Source organism: Maniola jurtina, chromosome 15, assembly GCF_905333055.1.
Source record: "Maniola jurtina chromosome 15, ilManJurt1.1, whole genome shotgun sequence".
In the NCBI taxonomy this organism is placed as follows: domain Eukaryota; kingdom Metazoa; phylum Arthropoda; class Insecta; order Lepidoptera; family Nymphalidae; genus Maniola; species Maniola jurtina.
The window spans coordinates 558,667-578,047 of record NC_060043.1 but is presented as its reverse complement, the minus strand read 5'-3'; the positions used below and the strand labels follow the sequence as shown (position 1 = coordinate 578,047).

General features: G+C 39.6%; 2 protein-coding genes across 6 annotated transcripts in view; one reads left to right on the top strand and one right to left on the bottom strand.

The window, feature by feature from the left end:
• Positions 1-205: 205 nt before the first annotated feature.
• On the bottom strand, positions 206-595 carry LOC123872604. Its single transcript, XM_045916983.1, has one exon. The coding sequence runs from the start codon at positions 593-595 to the stop codon at positions 206-208; it is 390 nt and encodes a 129-aa protein (XP_045772939.1).
• Positions 596-1,669: 1,074 nt separating this feature from the next.
• Positions 1,670-19,381, top strand: part of LOC123872840 (histone deacetylase 4) — an 87,429-nt gene continuing 69,717 nt past the window's right edge. For 3 of the 5 annotated variants that reach the window (XM_045917417.1, XM_045917419.1, XM_045917412.1), the window contains exons 1-2: positions 1,670-1,916; positions 3,822-3,873. In XM_045917417.1, the coding sequence (XP_045773373.1) occupies positions 3,834-3,873 (40 nt within the window). In that variant the 5' untranslated portion in view covers positions 1,670-1,916; positions 3,822-3,833. Of the gene's footprint in view, positions 1,917-3,821; positions 3,874-12,850; positions 13,152-19,381 lie in introns of those variants that run through there. The other 2 variants (XM_045917415.1, XM_045917413.1) reach the window with 2 other exon arrangements.

The window sequence follows — 19,381 nt, the reverse complement described above, 5'->3', positions numbered from 1 at the left end:
TGAATCGATATCTAGCAAGCAAAGAAAACTCATCAAATTACTACTACCCAGATATTTGTGGCTGATTCTGTTGTACACAATCTCTTAACTAAATTAACAGGATTATGAAAGGAATAGAAATATATTCAGTCCTATCAAGTGTCATTTTAGTTAAGAGATTGTGTACAACAGAATACATCTGTCATTAAAAACTAAGCATTGCTTCTTATCTAAACTCTTGAAGAACACTCCTTTCCAATGAGAAATCATAATTGTAGCCGCTCAAGTTCACTTTACCGGTGAGGAAGGCCAGAAGATCGCCGATCTCTGTTGCGAACGCATCTTTATTTGTAGACATTTCTATTTCTTTCGATAGTGAAAAGGGTACACCTTGTAAATAATGGAATGTTGGCTCTGCATTTATCCTCCTAGGAATTGGAGGCAACGGGGCCGGCCGAGGAGGGTACTGGTTCCCACTCACGCTAGGATATAACCCTCCTCTGGGGGAATTCGGGTCCACAATAACAAATCCATCGTCTGCCTTTGGTCCAGGAATAGGTGGCGTATCGTCTTCCACTGGTGATGATCTACGTTTACCAAAGAATGACGAAAACATAATTTTGTGATTAAAGATATGACTTTTTAACAATAATTCTTCGCAGCAAAACGATTACGAATCGAAATATTAGAAATAATTAAAACAATAATTCAAACATATGACTCAGAGGGATGCAACAAAAACAAACTTTGACAGAAGCAGTGCTGCCAGGTCTTAATTTCACTTTCGCCGTGCGCTAATTGGAAAATATATGTCCTATTTTTATCGGTTATAAACTGACTTGTATAATTGCACTATAAATAATCACCATAGTAATATCATTTATGTGAAAGTGTCTCTTACCTACCTTTTTTGACGCCATATGCTTAATAACTTTTGGTACAGAGATAGGGAGCTTCTCAAGACTTTTTATCTCTGAAAATTAAACGATCCTCGTGGTATGTATTTCTACACAAAAATGCCCATCATCTATTTTTTCTAACATTCTTTAATTTTGAAAGAATTAAGTTGACGTACCTATGCGGTAGGTACCTACGATTTATGGCAAATGTTTACATTTATGTTCATGTTTAAATTTTGTACTCATGAGAATATAATTAGTGTAAGTATATTTGAAATAAGAGGAATATCTTAGTTGGTTAAGAATTTGGGTGGTCTGGGGTTCAGACTTTAACTTTTCGGAGTTCTAAGCAATTGCAAATCACTTGTTTTAAACCAATTTCAAAAAAAGAGGAGGTTGTCTATTCGATATAAATCCGTGCCCTTACTTAATTTCTTATTATTCCTTATATTGTACTGTAATACGTCTTACTGACATTTAAGCGAAATTCTGGCCTGCCTTAAAAATAACAGTGCTAGTTCAGTTTTGCCCTAAATTGGTGGGAAAATACTTAAAGTGGCAACACTATTTGACTATGAATTTTGACTTTTGACATGGCATTAATGCATTTTTTAACTCGCTTCCAGCACTGGATACTAGTTTTTTGATGCTGATAAAAATAAGTCTATTGGCTCCGTTAACCTGTGTCAGTTTATTTATTATAAACAACAAGATTCTAATTGATATCCAAGAACTTTACTTTCTAATTAGATCAATCCATGGTGCGTACAAAACCCACAAAAGCAAAGATTGTCACAGAAGCGAAACGTATCGTGACGTGAGACGTCAAAAGTCAAAACTTGGTCTAAGTGGTCAAAACATTAAATAATTTCTCATTGAGTTGTTTTGAAAGAAATTTGTTTTAAATTCTTTTCTTTTTGTGTTTTAATGTGGTGAACGAAGTTTAATAATGTTGTTTGTGTGTGAAATACTTTAGTTGAGTGCTGTTTATGGTCAAATTTACTTCAAGTTCTCAGAAGTCCAGCTGGTTGGAAACGGGTTATTATTCATTTTAGTTATTAGTAATTACATAGTAGCGTAAGATATTCTTGTTATAGATGTACATTTTAAACGTATCTTGACCTTAGCTTCCTAGAAGAAGTAATGCCGCTTTAATTATGATGAGAATTTCCCGCTTATAAAATATCATATTTTGTTGTACCAAAACATTGCGTTTAACTTCGCACTTGGTCTTTCACAAGGAGGAAAGTAAGGAAGGAAAGGTTCCATATTATTCTTTCGTTTCTAGATTTTGTGTGATTATTGATTTGAATAATTTTTGCGACTATAAAGTACAGGATAATTTTTAGCAATAGATACCTAAGTCATGTTTCTGACTAGTGCAAACCAAGATACAATGATGCATAAAACAAGAAGGCTAAATGTATGTGAGAAGTTCTGAATCCCGACACAAGCAAAATCGCCTAACTATTTGAGGAATTCAATGTCCAAATTTAGACACCCTAAGTTTTTTTAATATTATATTATTAATAAACACTTGTATGTGACATATACGGGTAGCAACACAGTCTCCATAGATTTTTTTTGTAAAGAATATTAATCATGCTAATCATGACTAATACTCCCCTTTCCCCTCCAATTAAGCGTAAAGCTTGTGCCAGGAGTGGGTACTGCAATAGTGCAACGGGTGGGATTTGAACCACCAACCTTTTGGAATTCAGTCTGCTCCTCAACCGTTCAGCTATTGAGGCTCTAACCACCCATCTAAGTTGGTCACCCATCTAGTTACCGACTGGGGTAAACACTGCTTAATCAGTGTGATCACACTACTATAAAGGCGAAAGTTTGTGTGTATGTGTGTGTGTGTGTGTATGTTTGTTACTCTTTCACACAATAACTACTGAATGGATTTGGCTGAAATTTGGAATGGATACAGTAATATCCTGGATTAGCACATAGGCTACTTTTTATCCCGGAAAATCAAAGAGTTCCTACGGGATTTTAAAAAACCGAAATCCACGCGGGCGAAGCCGCGGGCATTTTCTAGTCATTTAATATAAGCTGTCACAACTTGGCCACACACCCCTCCTCAATTATTTATGAATTAGTAAACTAAAAATAACAGTATTTAATAATGTTAGACACTTTGGTAACAACTTCCTCTGGTAGTTGTAGAAGGAGAAGAATAGATAAGATTAGGTGACTGGCCATGTTCGAGAAAACATTGTTTCATCAAATATATTAAATTAAGCAATAGCTTCACAGATATGTGATGTGTGGGCTATTATTTTATACACTATGCATTGTACCACATCTAGGCCAAATGTAGAAAGGTGATTTTATTATCTATGCACCCTTCTCATTTCAGGAGACAACCTGACAAATCAGATGCTTTAAACACCTACTTATTGCTATCCTTTAACTTACTGCGGGCAAGTCATCATGCAGCCTAAAATAGAATAGAATAGAATATTTTTCAAGTAAACTTTTAGAAGTGCTTTTGAATCATCAAAATAATTTACCACTGGTTCGATGGAGTGAGCTTGCCTAGAAGATATCTATTTACTCTTTTGAAGGTGCCCATATTAATTATATTCTAAAAGGGTTAGAAGTGAATACCCAGAATCGAACCAGGAACCCACCCAAAAGTAGGCTGATATCGACCATTATACTATCACTGCTTAATACACTCTTATACACCATACATAAGTTATAAGAACATATTTCCACCACTTTTTTGGGGTTCCGTATATAAAGGGTGCCAATGGGGCCCTATTACTGAGTCTGTCTGTCCATCTGTCTGCCAGAGGGCTGTATCTTGTGAACAATCTCATGAACAAAAAAGTGTCAGATATTTCTTGTAAGATGGTACGGAACCCTTCCTGTGTGAGTCCAACTCGCACTTGACCGATTTCATTTGTAATTTTGGTCATTTCCTTTCAGGGCATTTCCACCATGGCTGATGATGACCCCGGGCATTCCTCATCTAACTCAGGTATGTTTTTATTTTTTATTCATGACTCATTATTTAGATTATAACGCTACGCTTACGCGCTACAGAGGATTTATTTATTTATTTTCTTTATAGTAAGTACCTATTTAGTGTGAAACATGCTTCGTGCGTTTTGCATCCGTGTTTCTGCACTAGCCTTTAAGTCAATTAACTATTAATAATGTCCTCTCAACGGAATTGCGGCCACGGCGGCAAATCTCTTTAGAAACTAGCTAACTGCGCGGCAGATATTATATTGCGGAAGTGTGTGCGCAAACACTTGCGTACGCTCTATTCCCTCACTCTCAGAGCCTGATGGGACGGAAATCGGACGTGCGCTCCGAGGCACGGGGGTGAAACAATGCAAACTTCCTAACTCAGGGCTAGTAGAGAGTTTTTTAACAGAACAATCCAATATCCTACCTACGGATGTTTTTCCCGACCCGAAAATCGACCGTAGGACCTCGTCATTCGCAGTCGAATATGATAACCACTAGACCAACGAGGCAGTCAACGAGTCCTAAAGTTGCTTAGGCAGACATAAAATGCGACTGAAGCTGCAAGGCAATATAGCACGCCTGTGAATCTGTCTGTCCAATCCTTTAGTATGACCAGAGAGATCCGGCTCGAAGGACCAATTTTGTAAAATAATAAAAGAAAAATTGGTCAAGCGGACTCGCACACGAAAGGTTCCGTACCATCGTACAAGAAAACGTACGTAACACTTTATTTTTTTAATTTTCATGGCGACTATTTTCAAATTTTTATTATTTGTTGTTATATATATAGAAATACACGTTCTGTGAAAATTTCAACACTCTACCTGTAACGGTCCGCAGTTTACCTTTTACGCAAACTTTGAATTTGTTGAAATATCTTCAATATGCCTTCTGGGAGCTTATTATAGCTTCTAGTCTTTTTACAAGATGAGCTTTCTGTGGTTGCCTGGCAGAGATCGCTTCAACGCAATAAGGCCGCCAAATTGTACTACTTACTATTTTTAACCGACTTCCAAAAAAGGAGGAGGTTCTCAATTCGTCGGGATCTTTTTTATTTTTTATTTTTTATGTATGTTCCCCGATTACTCAAAGACCCCTGGACCGATTTGGAAATTTTTTTTTTTGTTTGAAAGGGTATACTGTGCAGGTGGTCCCATATAAATTTGGTGAAGATCTGATGAATATCTTCGGAGATGGAGAACAGAACTCCTCAATGGATAGGAGCAAATTTCTCGCGATCAGTGTAATAGCTTAGTAAACAGTAGGGTTTTAAATGGGTACAGCATATTATAGTACAGTGGGGCCACTAAAAATTGTGAAATAAAAAATTTTCAAAAGAAAAATAAAACCGACTTCAAAAACGACAAACACTAAAAAGTAAAAAATAACTTTTGTTTAGCTACACGTGTAATGCACCTAGGTATGAAGTCGGGCGAGCTTCACTCTTGGATTTCTAATTTTGTTTTAATATGCTCGCTCGACTTCATACCTAGGTGCATTACACGTGTAGCTAAACAAAAGTTATTTTTTACTTTTTAGTGTTTGTCGTTTTTGAAGTCGGTTTTATTTTTCTTTTGAAAATTTTTTTGTTGTGTACAATAAAGCATATTTCGATTCGATTCAATTCAAGATGTGACCGATGTCTCCAACCGTACGGAGTGTAGGCCGTAGGTAGGTACGGGCACCTGTATCCTGAGATGTAGGGATGGTCGGGGGCTCGTCCCGGCCGGCGATCGATGGCGGCAAGGCCACGGCCGCGCGGCTATCGATTACGTATAAATAGCGCAGCCCTACTGCGCCCGCGCCCTCGCGCCACCTCCCCGCCCGGTTCGACGCCCCCTTGACCTTGCCTCTTCCACGTGCCTGAACCTCGCGATTATCTACTGCCTACTTCCTATCCTATACGTGCAAAGAGGTGTCTCCTTACTACCCATATTAGAATCCTTACTAACATCACTCGTCACTATCCCTATTATAAACAAGCCGATGCCCGCGCCTTCGTCAGATTGAAATCCCGTGGGTACTTACTTTTCGATTTTCTTCTCCAGGACTTAAATTTAAAAAGTGTATAATGGTAGATAGTAGATAGTAGTATGGATTTAAAACATTTTTCTCATGAAATGTCGGAGCTTTCCATTATGCGCTGAAGGTGGCCATCGAAGACTTTTAAGTACTTAGACGTAACAAGGACGTAACCTGATTTCTTCCGCAGGACGTGGAGATTTGATATTTTCCGTGTGTAGGTACGCGGGGAGTCTAAAAGTTCTTCAAATATCTTGAAGAACTTCATTCATATTCTAGCAAATAAACACTTCTTATTCTCATTCTCTTCTTATTCTTGTGTGCAACTGAAAGCGGTTGCTTCTGAAGAAGAAATAATTTATTTTGACAAAGGCATCATCCCCATTATTATTGTCGCTTTTTTCTCTGATACATAGAATTGATATTATGTACCTACCCTTGGTATGTACCTAATTAAACTAAAGGTAACGCGTAGCACGGAAAAAGTTCATTTTTGTAACAACCTTTATAAAGGTCAATTCGGCTACTCGGACAAAAATCCAATTCTTGGTATTTTCGGGAGTACGGCCACGCTAATGATAATACTCGTATATCATATTGAGTGGGTGTTTTATGGAAAGAGGGACTAACTGCCTAAAATGATTTCTACGAAAAAGAGTTGCAGTATTATTTTGAAGTTGTATATAAATTATTTTGTCAGTTATCGGTAAATTTAAAATAGAGATAGGTAAGTTAAACATTTGAAACATTGGAACAAAACCGTGAATTTGTGGTCAGATCTCAAAAAAAAAAATGAACAAATAGTTAGTATTTTCAACTTTCTGAGTAAGATTAATATAGCAAGTGGAGTAGGAACTACTAGGAATCCTAAGAAAGGGCTTTACCTGTAGGTAAACGTTTTGCGTCTTCATTCCTCATACGCATGGCAGGTTTGGAATACTCTTCCGCGATCTGTGTTTCCTACCAATTACAATCCGGGTATCTTTAAAACGAGTGAATAGGCACCTTCTTGGTAAACGCGTCCCATCTTAGACCACATCATCACTTTCCATCAGGTGTGATTGTGGTCAAGCGTTTGCCTATTGTGAATGAAAAAAAGGTACATTTATAACATTTTTTTATTTTTTTTATTTGAGAAAACATACAGCTTAACATATGAGGTCCTAGTCTAGTACACTAAGCCAGTTAAGTTTTCACACAAAAGGACTCATTATTTAATTCACCACAGTTCCCGATCTGGCAAATTATTTTGGCTCGCATACAAAATGCCGAAAAATAAAATTAGCATAAGTTTGCATAATTTCGATGCATAATAGTTTTGGGTTTATCGTGCAAAATGTCGAAAAAATACGACTATAGTACGGAACTCTCGGTGCGCGAGTTTGAATCACACTTGGCCGGTTTTGTTGTTTGAACTAGACTTGAAGTTTCAAAAGAGGCCTAAAGTAAGCTTACTGGAAATAAATTCATCATCATCTAGCTATAAATAAATTGACTGCAGTTAAACCTGTCATCGATAAAAATAATCCGCTCACACAACACAATGATAATAATGAAATGATTTGCTAATAACCATCGATGTATATAACCGGCCAAGTGAGAGTCAGAGTCGCGCACTGAAGGCTCCGTAGTCCGTAGTCGTGTATTTTTACCCGACTGCGGCAAAGCCAAAAGGAAGGGTTATGATTTTAGCAGTTTATGTAATGTATGTAAGGTATCCAGATTCTGTGTGTTCCACCGTAGCGCCTATAAACTACTGAGCCGATTTTGATGAATGAGGTGTCAATCGATTCGTCGTAAAAGTTCCTAGTAAAGTAGGTAACTGAGCTAAGCCAAGCCGCGGATGGACCGTCATCATGGCGAAACTATAAAGGTTCCTTGTTGACTACGGAACCCTAAAAACGAAGTGTTCATTACACCAGACACCAGGCTGACATTAAACATAAATAGACAACTGTCATTATTAATTATACTCTTGATAAGTAATAACAGCACAGATTTATAAACAGCCTCGTCGATCGCTTAATTGCACATTGTGTCAGTTTGTCCATTCCCATGTTTATATCTCATCCGCCTTTATAGGAATTACTTCATAAATCTATAATTATTAAATACTAGCGACCCGCCCGGGCTTCGCACGGGTGAATTACTTTTATTCTATGGAAAAGTGGTTATAATGGCTAAAATATAAATGTTTGGTTTATACTATCGCGGACTTTTTTGTAGGGATTATTGAGTTCTACAACTTTTCTATAGGAGTCAACCATACATCTCTAACCATTTAGGCAGCGTTCGCGAGAATCGTTAACGTACGGCAGTTTTTTCGACGCCTTACTCCACAATTTTCACTACCACGAAAAATCCTATCTATTTTCCGGGATAAAATATAGCCTATACGGATTCGGAAGAATCCCTCTAAGTAATGGTAAAAGAAATTTTGAAATCGGTCCAGTAGTTTTTGAGCCTATTCAATACAAACATACAAAAATACAAAGGTTTCCTCTTTATAATATTAGTATAGATGTATGTACCTACCTACCATTATTCCATTAAATTGAGACAATAGTCATTGTTGTAACTGTAATATCTGGCGTTAATTATTAATATACAACTTTATCATTATTTATTTTTGAAAGAGCGAAGGGAGGCCTCCGTTGACAGTAAATAACTTGTAACTAAACTTCGAAGTTTCACCTGCACTGGCAGGCGTCAAATACTATCTACATTTGACGCTAGGTAGGCTATAAACGACTAGGTATCCTAGGTATAGTGCGAGAAGGATCTTTTGGCACTGGAATGACATTGATAGGGGGGGCGGGGGCGTAGTTGTAGAGCAAAGGCTGCCAGCAATAATTAGAATCTCCTCAATTTTAGGGAACATGTTGAAAATGTCAATGTTGAAATCGAGTAAGTTTTATCTAATTTTGACTGAATTTTGCATGGACTGATGGATTTGCAACCTATCATGTTAACCTGCTCAAATACTATACTTATCTAGTGCTAGATATAGGCTATATAATGCGAACACTTTTATGCTGTACCTATTACCAGGATATATCGTCAAGTTATGTAGGTATAGGGAAAGGCTCTAATATTAAAAAAAAAACAGTGAAAATCAGATTTTTTACTTAGCAACACCACATACAACGGGACAGCGTGACACTTCACAAAATGGCGGCGTTAGTTCCGATTTTGGCCACACGCCAAAAGATCCTTGTCGCACTATATCCTTGATTTCAGGTCACCCCTAGCCTAATAATCGACAGATGTCGATTCAGAATCAAAACCGAGAGTTTCCTCGGGTTTCCTCTTTCCTCTAGTTCACTCTGTTTTGAACCCCGCTGAAACTTGTGACAACTGACAGCGCAAACTACTATAAGCGTTACAATAAATCAAAAAGCCCGTAAAAGAACAAATTGCCTAGCTGTCTCCTTGTGTTGTGACTACGGTTGTTTGGATACGGAAGGTCAAGGGCGTATGTAGGAAGCCGGGAGAGGCCCGGGCCTCAGGGTGGCGGCGCTCCCCCTCCCCCTCCCCCTCTGCCAGGGCTGCTAAACGTACTATTGTAACTAATACGTATTTTGTTTACGCTACGGTATTATTGTGTTTATTATTTATGGGCAGGTTTTATTCATTTACGTTGGAGTTTCCTCAAACGTGTGATTTTATTTAGGTTGAACGGATCTATCAGCCCGTGAATAATTGAAAAATTGGCCGTTTGTTCTAATCCTAATTAATATACTTTTTAGGGTTCCGAAGGCTGCCAGACAGGTTGTTTGTTGGTTTGTTGGTTAATTTGGCATTAAGTTTCACAGCTGGCCGCCTGCCTGACGTCAACCCTCTTTGGTTCGATTCGGTTCTAGAAGAATGTTAAATATGCATGCGGATGGAAAAAAAGAGGAGAGGGCGACCAAAGAAAAGGTGGACGGATTGCGTGAAAGAGGATATGCGTATAAAAGGGGTGGATTATATACCTACGTTGACGAATGACAGAAGAGAGTGGAAGAAAATGACATGTGGTGCCGATCGCACGTGTTGTGGGATAAGGTCAGGAAAAATTACCCGAAGGGTGCCAAGCAACGGGAATCGGAACCCTATTACTAAGCCAAGAGCACCCGGGAAACACGCTAACGCCGGGGGGAGGGGGGAGGGGGGTCTGACTCGCACTTGACCGATTTTTTCCGTAATCGAAATCACAATTCAAGTGATAAAAACGGACTGAATGTACATGAAACCCTTTTATCCTTTTTCGGTTGGATAAAGGAGTCAACCCTAGTGACTCCAGAACATGGGCGTGGCTGTGTCTGGAAATAGCCTCAGCAACACGGTTTGTCAACACACGCCCCCGCAGACGAGCCTGCGGGGGGCGAAGGTGCGCTGGGGGTGGAGGAAACCCCCCTCCGAGGATTCTAGGAAATCGTTCTGCGTTCCCACCTACCTCTAAGCTACTTCATACCCAACCCAATTGTTTTCGCCATTGCAACCGTTGCAGAGCTGTTTGGCACGTTTGGTTTTACTGGAACTTACTATTTATTAAAATATGACCTGCTACAGCTTATAATACAGGGCAAGATAAAAGGCAAACGTAGACCTGGCCTAGAGATGAGTGCCCGCCGCCCGGGATCGAAACCCCAACCTTCCGAAAAGAAGTCGGACGTCTTAACCACTTTATTATGGTTAGGTAATAGTCCATCTAAAACGCAACACATTGTGATCATCATTGTAAACAGATAGTCATCCAATGCTGGATATAGGCATTGAACTAATAATACATAGGTACCGACTACCGATATCTCTCGCAGGAACTTGCGCCGCCTGAATCCAGCGGCTCCCTGTGACTCGATTGATGTCTTCTGTCCACCTAGTGAGGGATCTTCCAACGCGGCGCTGTGCTTTCCGGTGTGAGATCGCCATTTTAATACCTTGGGACCGCAAAGTCTATCGGTTTTTTGAACTATTGCCCTGTCTATTGCTATTTCATCTTTGCAACCCGTTGAGCTATGCCGGTTATTCTCGTCCTTCCGATATCTTAATTTCTGATTTGATCACATAGAGAACCACATTGTGTTGTGCTATTAACAAAGAATAATTTATTGTAATTGGCTGAATTGGTCACATTCTCTGAGTTCTGACCAATGGCGACAGAACGTCAGCCAATCTTTCTTGTCATCAAACTTTGGCGCTAACGAGGTAGAAGGTTTACCATCGTGGTTTGACAACTGCTTGCAGTGTGACGATCTCTGGGTTTTACCACAGTAGGTACCACGTCAAAAACTCATCACACGCGCTTAGCATGCGAGCTTCTATGAAATACTGGCATTTGACGTCGCAATGATTTGACGTGCTTTTTTAGTTTAATCGATTATTGAAAATGGTTAATTTAATGACAATTAAAATGACAAAGTATTTTATGTATTTTGGAAGACCCTCCATTTAATAATCACTGAAAATAATTTATTTCTGACATAGGCAAATACCGTATTTCAAACTATTTTACTATTTTACTCTGTTAGGAGTAGGGTATGTTTACGTTATAATAACTATCCGCATGCCAAATTTCAGCCCGATCTGTTTGAGCCGTTAATAGATCAGTCAATCAGTAAGTTAGCTTTTACTTTTAAGTATATTATTTACTTAGATTGAAAATAGGTAGACACCTAAATAGCATAGGAGTTAGATATAAAGCTCGACAATACAGGTTATCTAGGTCCACGCGTAGCTGTGGCAGCACTATGTATAGGTAGGTACTAGGTAGGTACTTAGTTATAAGCTAGGCACGCAGCCTCCCCCCACGTGCAAGCCACCCACCAGGGCGCGTTTAATTGCGCTTCGATGTGGAGCGCCGCCGCCCGCGCCGCACCGCACCGCAACGCTGCTTCTATCGAACCGAATCACTGTTTGTTTTGCATTAATTGACTATGGCGGGCTGATCTGATAGGCACTTGAGCTCGGAAAACTAGATTGCTGATTACTCCAAGTAAATAAGTAGGTAGATATATAAGGCAATTTTTTTTATTTATTCAGATACAAGTTAGCCCTTGACTGCAATCTCACCTGTTGGTAAATGATGATGCAGTCTAATATGGAAGCGGGCTAATCTGGAAGGGTTATATCAGTTTTTATTAACCCCTTGGGTTTTTAAACGGCATCATACCGGAACGCTGAATTGCTTGGTGGCACGGCTTTGCCGGTAGGGTGGTAGCTAGTAACGGTCGAAGCCTCCCACCAGGCCAGCTACCAGTGATTTAGAAAGTAGATATAAAATTCCAAACCATGCCGGAAATTGATCCCAGGACCTCCCACTAATAAGACCACAGCGCTTACCACTGCGCCCTGGGAGGTCGTCAAAAGAGTTATTGGTAAATGGTACCTATCTACAGCCGAAAATTAAATCACCCATAGTTGCTCCGACGTTATCATACCCCATCCATGTTATGAGTCTTAAAGCATTAACCATAAACTAACCTAGGCGTCGATCATAAGGGTAGAAAATTACGTTCTCTAATTCCTTCAACCATGACCTTAAGAACGTGTATTAAGTATAAAACGTTTTCGATAACGGGGCTATTTTAATCTGACCGCCACTTACCAAGCTATGTACCTAAATGTTTTACTCATGCCGAAACGATTAAGATGCGGTCTAGCTGTATGTAGTTCACTGTTCAACCTCCACAGAGCAGTCGGGGCCTCGTTGCGAAACTACCGAAACAGCATCAAGAGCTCCGCAAATAGACACCGCGAATACATGCACTCAAAGTTAACTGTTATAAACCCGATCGCACAACATTGTACGTTGTAAACTTGTAACGTTTTCAAATGGTTACGTACACGCCTTAATTCTAAAAATAGCATCCACCCTCGTACTTACATAATTATTGTTGGTTGGAGGCTGTGTTTCCTTCCCCCACCACCACCCCACTGCGCGCCCGGCCCGGCCGACGCGACAGTCGGTATCCGACCGCCGAGCAGTGCGGAACACGCTTTTCGCATTCCAAATGTATGTTATGTTCTGCGCATATTGAAAATATGTAATCTACACAAAATGTTAATCACCTGTTTTTAATTCTACTTATTTCTAGATTTAATTCGTTTATCAAATAACATACTATCCGAAATTGCTTAAACATTTATCGCATATAATGAACACATTAATTTAAAAGTTAGCTAAGTGAGATTAGTGTGATAGTGCTAGTGTATTTGTTTGCTAAACTCATTATCTCACAACAATGTCGGCCAACCCGGCGGCTGTTACTGCCACAGGTAAGCTAGACTGTAGAGAAATGTTACTACTTTGTCTGCCTGAATAATTATTGGGACTGGAGGTCTTTCTCTAAAAATCCTGTGGGTAATCTTTGATTTTCCGGGATAAAAAGTTTCCTATCTCAATTTCTGGGATGCAAGATACCTACCTCTGTAGTCTGTACCAAATTTCATATAAATCGCTTAAACAGATCTGCTATTAAGAATCCCGTGGGAATTCTTTGATCACCGGGATAAAAAGTAGCCATGTCCGTCCTCGGGAAGTAAGCTAACTCTGTACCTCATCAAAATCGGCAAAAAGCTAGCAGACAGACAGACATGCTTTCGCATTTATGCCTACTATTAATAGTACGGATGGATGAGAGATATAGTTTGTCAAAATGTCATTGTACTACTTGGCAGACTGCATGAACGATATGTACAAAGCACATTTCAGGATTCTTGATCTACAAACACAGAACACTAGTTACCTAGATATTCAGGGACCACTTTTCTGCAGCATTTTAACCGTCGCTTATGTGAGTAATAGGGAGAGATCTAGTTCTCCTCATTGATTCAGAAATTACTGGACTAATTATTATTATTATTCATTATTTCCTCCTCAACCATCAACAATTAACGTTTGGTGATAAAACTGATGGAACTCTAGAATGATAATTTTAATCACCTTTTTCTTTATAAATATACCTTCTTCCCACCAAAAAAATTGAAACACCTTGCAACACCTTTTAGTTTAGAAGTGTTTTGATTTTTTCGATGAGAAGTATATTTTGACCGGCTAAAACTCACTTGTTTGTATTAAAACTTTGTTTTGAAAAACCTTTTTCTTTTCCATATTGTCTTAAAAGCTCTCAGGCAAATCAATTCTTTGCGAATCTCTATCTTATAAACAAACTCTATTATCCAGATTTCTTGTGTGATTTCAATGGTTTTTGTAATCTTTTTTGTGCTTTTGTTTGAAATCAATCAGCACTTAAGGACATCTCTTTGTGTGTATGAAGGAAATTAGGTTTCGTATCAATTAACTGTTTTAACATTGTTTTAACGACCGCTTACGTTTCGGACAGTAATGACAATGGCAGATCATTTTACGGGTTTTTAACCCCCGACCCAAAAAGAGGGGTGTTATAAGTTTGACGTGTGTATCTGTGTATCTGTGTGTCTGTGTATCTGTCTGTGGCACCGTAGCGCCTATAGTAATGAACCGATTTTAATTTAGTTTTTTTTGTTTGAAAGGTGGCTTGATCGAGAGTGTTCTTAGCTATAATCCAAGAAAATTGGTTCAGCCGTTTGAAAGTTATCAGCTCTTTTCTAGTTACTGTAACCTTCACTTGTCGGGGGTGTTATAAATTTTTAATTTACACTTGTATATCGTTACGTTTACTTATGTCAATACAATAAGGAAGTGCCAGGTATCTTGGTTTCCCGTGTTTTCGCTTTATTCATGATCATTTAAATAAATAAAGTCAATAATTAATCAATGGAAAAGTCAATCAAACCTGCTTTTTATTATGTATAGTTGTAGTTAAAACGAAGGTGGGAAACAAATTGATTGGGAATCAATATTCTGGAAATCATTTCTAAGCAAGTATTATTAGAAGGCTAGGAAGAGGCTTTGTTTAGTTCTTCTACAGCTACTCCTAGGTATATGTTATACCCGCTGACTAAAACTGTTTAACCCCGTGTGGGCTCTTTGATCTTTCGGGATAAAAATCAGCCTTCATCTGTGTCCGGGATGCAAGTCTATCTGTACCAAACAAATGGTACTTTAGATTTAGGTTTTTTAAAAATCCCGTAGAACTCTTTGATTTATCGGGATAAAAATTAGGCTTCATCTGTGTCCATCTGTACCAAACAAATGGTACGGACCCCTAAAGAAGGTTGGAGTTTATTTTCTCACAGTTATAATATAATGAACCCCGCTCATGTCACGATGACGTGTCGATGTTGACCCGATTAACCGGAATTCGGTTGCGTGTAAGTTAACCGCGATGAAAGTTCGGGTTACACGGAAAACGTGAGCTCACGCTCTTTTACAATTTACGAGTAGCTACACCTCATCACGTGGTGTTGCAAATCGCGCCGAGTTTGTTTGAAACAATTTGATGCAATTCTCTAAGGCGTGTTTATTGTGTGGTACCTATTTTTACACGACTGGCCATTAAAAGATGTGTAATGTTTTCAGGCTTTATGTAATTTGTGAATTTCTTTATTCCACCATAACTTCTAAATGCTTGAACAGATTTGTGTGTATGGGGTATCGCTAGAATCCTTACACCATCCCCAGTGACTGTGACTGTATTTTTTTTGGTAAAATTCAATATGGCGGCTGAATCTAACAAACCACAGATTGGAACAATTATTCCACTTGTAAATTGTGGTAATACTGTACCTTACCTACCTAGTGGGTACGTGATAGGTTAGGATGATGACAGTGAATTGTTAGAAAAATGGTTGCTGTCAAACCGCAACCGGTCAAGTCCTGCCAACCCGCACCTGTCTTTACCTTCTTATGTATGAGAGCCGAGAGGAGACCCATGCTTAGTTAGGTACTGCACACGAGTAAGTACTGAGGCCGCGGCGATGGGTTAGTTTAGTATGATGACAGTGAATTGTAAGAAAAATGGTCGCTGTCAAACCGCAACCGGACATTTGGGCCACGATTGACGCACAAGCTAACTGTGTTCAGGCGACAGTTTGTATCTCGGAAGTTGGATTTCCCACCGTGAATCACAGGCGCGTCAGTATCTTTGAAAATAGATGTCGACCGGCGACGCGACGGTAGCCCGCGAAACTGTGCGGATCTTTGATTTTTGTTTTGTCTACGAGATTGGACTCACTTGTTATTTTCGGCATTGATGCTGTTTCGAATTACGTTTAGTACGTACTTTTGAGTCAATGTTTTGATTATTTATTATTGCCCAATCAAGACATATTTTTGATTACAAGTTAACCCTTACCTGCGATCTCATCTCACTGGTGGTAAATGATGATGCAGTCTTAGGTGGTAACGGGCTAACTTGGAAGAGGTATGGTAGTTGTAATAAACCTATTACTTACTTATGTTATACGGCATCGCTTTGACGGCACGGCTTTGCCGGTAGATTGAAAACTAGCCACTTTCGTAGCCTTCCACCAAACTAGAATATGGGTTTCATAAAACTGCCAAACTCCTTCTAAGTTAGCCCGTTTCCATTTTAGACTGTATCAACACTTACCGCCAGCTCAGATTGCAGCCCAAGACTGATTTGTAGTAAAAAGTTTGGAACTGTTATGAAAATGTTGAAGGCCGTGTATCATTGATCGAGAGTTAAACGATTTAATGGGCGTTTGATTCGTGACTGGGCTATTTCTGTCGGGCGCTGGGCGGCGCGGCGCCGTGTCAGCATCACACGGCGTATGATGCATGTGCGACTACCGAAAGCCCGACGTTGGCTGTAGCATGGCGCCTGTGAGACAGCGCTTGATTCGATGCAGGAAGCATTGGCTGAAGGTCGTTAGACGCGAGACAAAATACTATAGTTCCAAAAGCTTTGATTTCTTGGCTAGATGCCAAATAATTGTGTGAAGTGGGGAGCAAAATTTAGAAAAACGGATCCTGGGACCAACGGATCCTGGGCGGCACCTAGGGTTGGTCTTAGTCTACGCTAGGTAAGTGCGGATTGGCAGACTTCACACACCTTTGAAAACATAAACATTTAGGCTCGCAGGTTTCCTCACAATGTTTTCCTTTGCCGTTAAAGCAAGTGATATTTAATAGCTTAAAACGCACATAACTCCGAAAAGTTAGAGGTGCGTGGCCAGGATCGGAACCCAGACTCCCCAAAGGACACCGAACATCGATGTAGGCTGAAGGCTTAACCACTAGGCTATCACTGCCTATACCGTTAAACCTTATAGATTTTTTACATGACTACTAGCTAAGATCATCTCAGATCAGGATTTCTCCTTTCACCAAAGGTTGCCTGGTTGAGATTGCTTTACAAGCAACTAGCTGATGCCCGCGACTTCGTTCGCGTGGATATAGTTTTTTAAAAATCCCGTGGGAACTCTTTGATTTTCCGGGATAAAAAGTAGCCTATGTGCGAATCCAGAGTATAATCTATCTCCATTCTAAATTTCAGCCCAATCCGTCCAGTAGTTTTAGCGTGAAGGAGTAACAAACATACACACACACACACAAACACACACGCACACACACACACACACACACTCACACACACACACACACACATACACACATACAAACTTTCGCCTTTATAATATTAGTGTGAAGTGTGATAAGACCCTTTGCATACAATAGTTTTAGTTTATAGTTTGTTTGTTTTGTCTTGATTTGTTCTTGTTTTGTGTGTAATAAAGTTTTCTATCTACCATCTATGTAGGATCAATGAACCAGCGTATGTTTTTAACTAGATGCTATAGATAACGGTCATCAGATATTTCGAGTGGATGAAACGGCGAGCTGGGTGGCGCCTAGACTCTAGAGTTACTCACTCACGGCGACGGACGGTAATAACTGCCAACTGCGATGATGATTTTACCTCACCATCGGCTGACTCAGCATCTTGGCTCCATGCCTAGCTTATTTAACCGATAGATCTCGTGCAAATGTTACTTTTAGGGTTCGGGACCTCAAAAGGAAAAAAGTGCCCTTATAGGACCACTTTGTTGTCTGTCTGTGTGTCTATCCGTCTGTCGTGTCTGTCAAGAGACCCTATAGGGTAAGTCCATATCACATACCTATAGAGTGGGATATAGTGGTGACAGAAAATACTTATCATCATCAATGCGTTCGTCTACGTCGTTTTACTGTTAAGGAATACTTCTTATCAACCAAAATCAAAAAGAATTACTTAGAATAAAGAATCAAAGTTGTTTTTGTGGTTGACTTTATACAGATAGTTCCAAGTGTACGCCGGATTATTTCTCTACCCACTACGTCTAAGGGCAAAATAAATTACTTTTAATTGTGCTAATACTAAACGCTTAAGTTCACCTTTGATCTTACATCATGCTTTAAGTGCGTCAAACTTTTAAATACAGATGACGCAGTTTTCGACGACTTAACAACTTCAGTTCCTAAAACTTTTGTACCTACCGGGCCCCGTCACATTCCAAGACGTAATGGCGAAGGTTAAGCCTTGTCGAAGTTATGGCGTTTCTTAGAAACTTCGTCTACTATATACGTACAAGTTATAACTTGTAGTTATAAGCCACCACTCGATATCAAAGATAAAATACTTAGTAAGTAACAAAATGTAGAGTAGTTTGAGCCCCATCAGATAGACTAGATAAAATTCAAATCAGTGGTAGATATAGATGACGATACAAAAGTACTTAGAGGTAATTGTAAAAGTTTTTTGACGACGACACTTGAGTCTAGCAAAAACTAAATTTTGAAAACGGCTTCTTGAATCGAATCCATTTAAAGACGTAGGGTGTCCCACACCATAAGATAGATGGGGAAAAAGATTTGCAGCGAAGATTTCTAGTTGAAGAAGCGTGTAGGGGAGGTTTGTACCCTAATTTTTTTTAAACCAAATTACAGGTTTCTTATAGTCTGAGCTAATCCTCGGACGGCCGGACAAACAGGTGTGCGTATTCCCAGCAAAATAATGTTTTTCTTGATTTAAGGTTAGTAGATAGACAGAAAGATGGACATTAGCGAAACTAAGCTGCGTCAGCGAGGTCGTCAAACCGATCTGCAATAGGTACTCATCCATTAATTTATCACCATTAGAAAATGGCACATCTAATATTATGTCACAGGGAGTGTGATCGGTGGAGTGTTTATTTTGCGATCCCTGGCGACATGAAATCGTCGGCGCCGCTCTGTCACTACTCACTTGCCAGTTACCGTATTTACTTCATCACGGTTTTATATAGATCTGCAGCCATTCGATGATCATTTTGTCGATTGTTTATTTGTGTTGGGGACAATATATTGGGGACGCCGTGAAACTTTCATCATCATCATCAGCCTGTGGACGTCCACTGTTGGAGATAGGCCTTCCCCATCCAGCCACTTCCCGCCAGCCGCTTCATATCGTCTATCCAACGTGCTGGAGGGCTACGCTTGCTGAAACGCGGTCTCTACTCCAGGACTTTCCAATGGCCATCGCCTCTACGAAAGGCATGGCTTGCCCACTGCCAATTCAGCTTGCTAATAATTTCAACTTTTACAAAATAACGAAGGTCTGGCCCACGCTGGCTCTATCTTTATAACT

Bases quoted from the DNA above. Each gene is read 5' to 3' on its own strand.
- LOC123872604 (XM_045916983.1), bottom strand. From the start codon at position 595: ATGTTTTCGTCATTCTTTGGTAAACGTAGATCATCACCAGTGGAAGAC.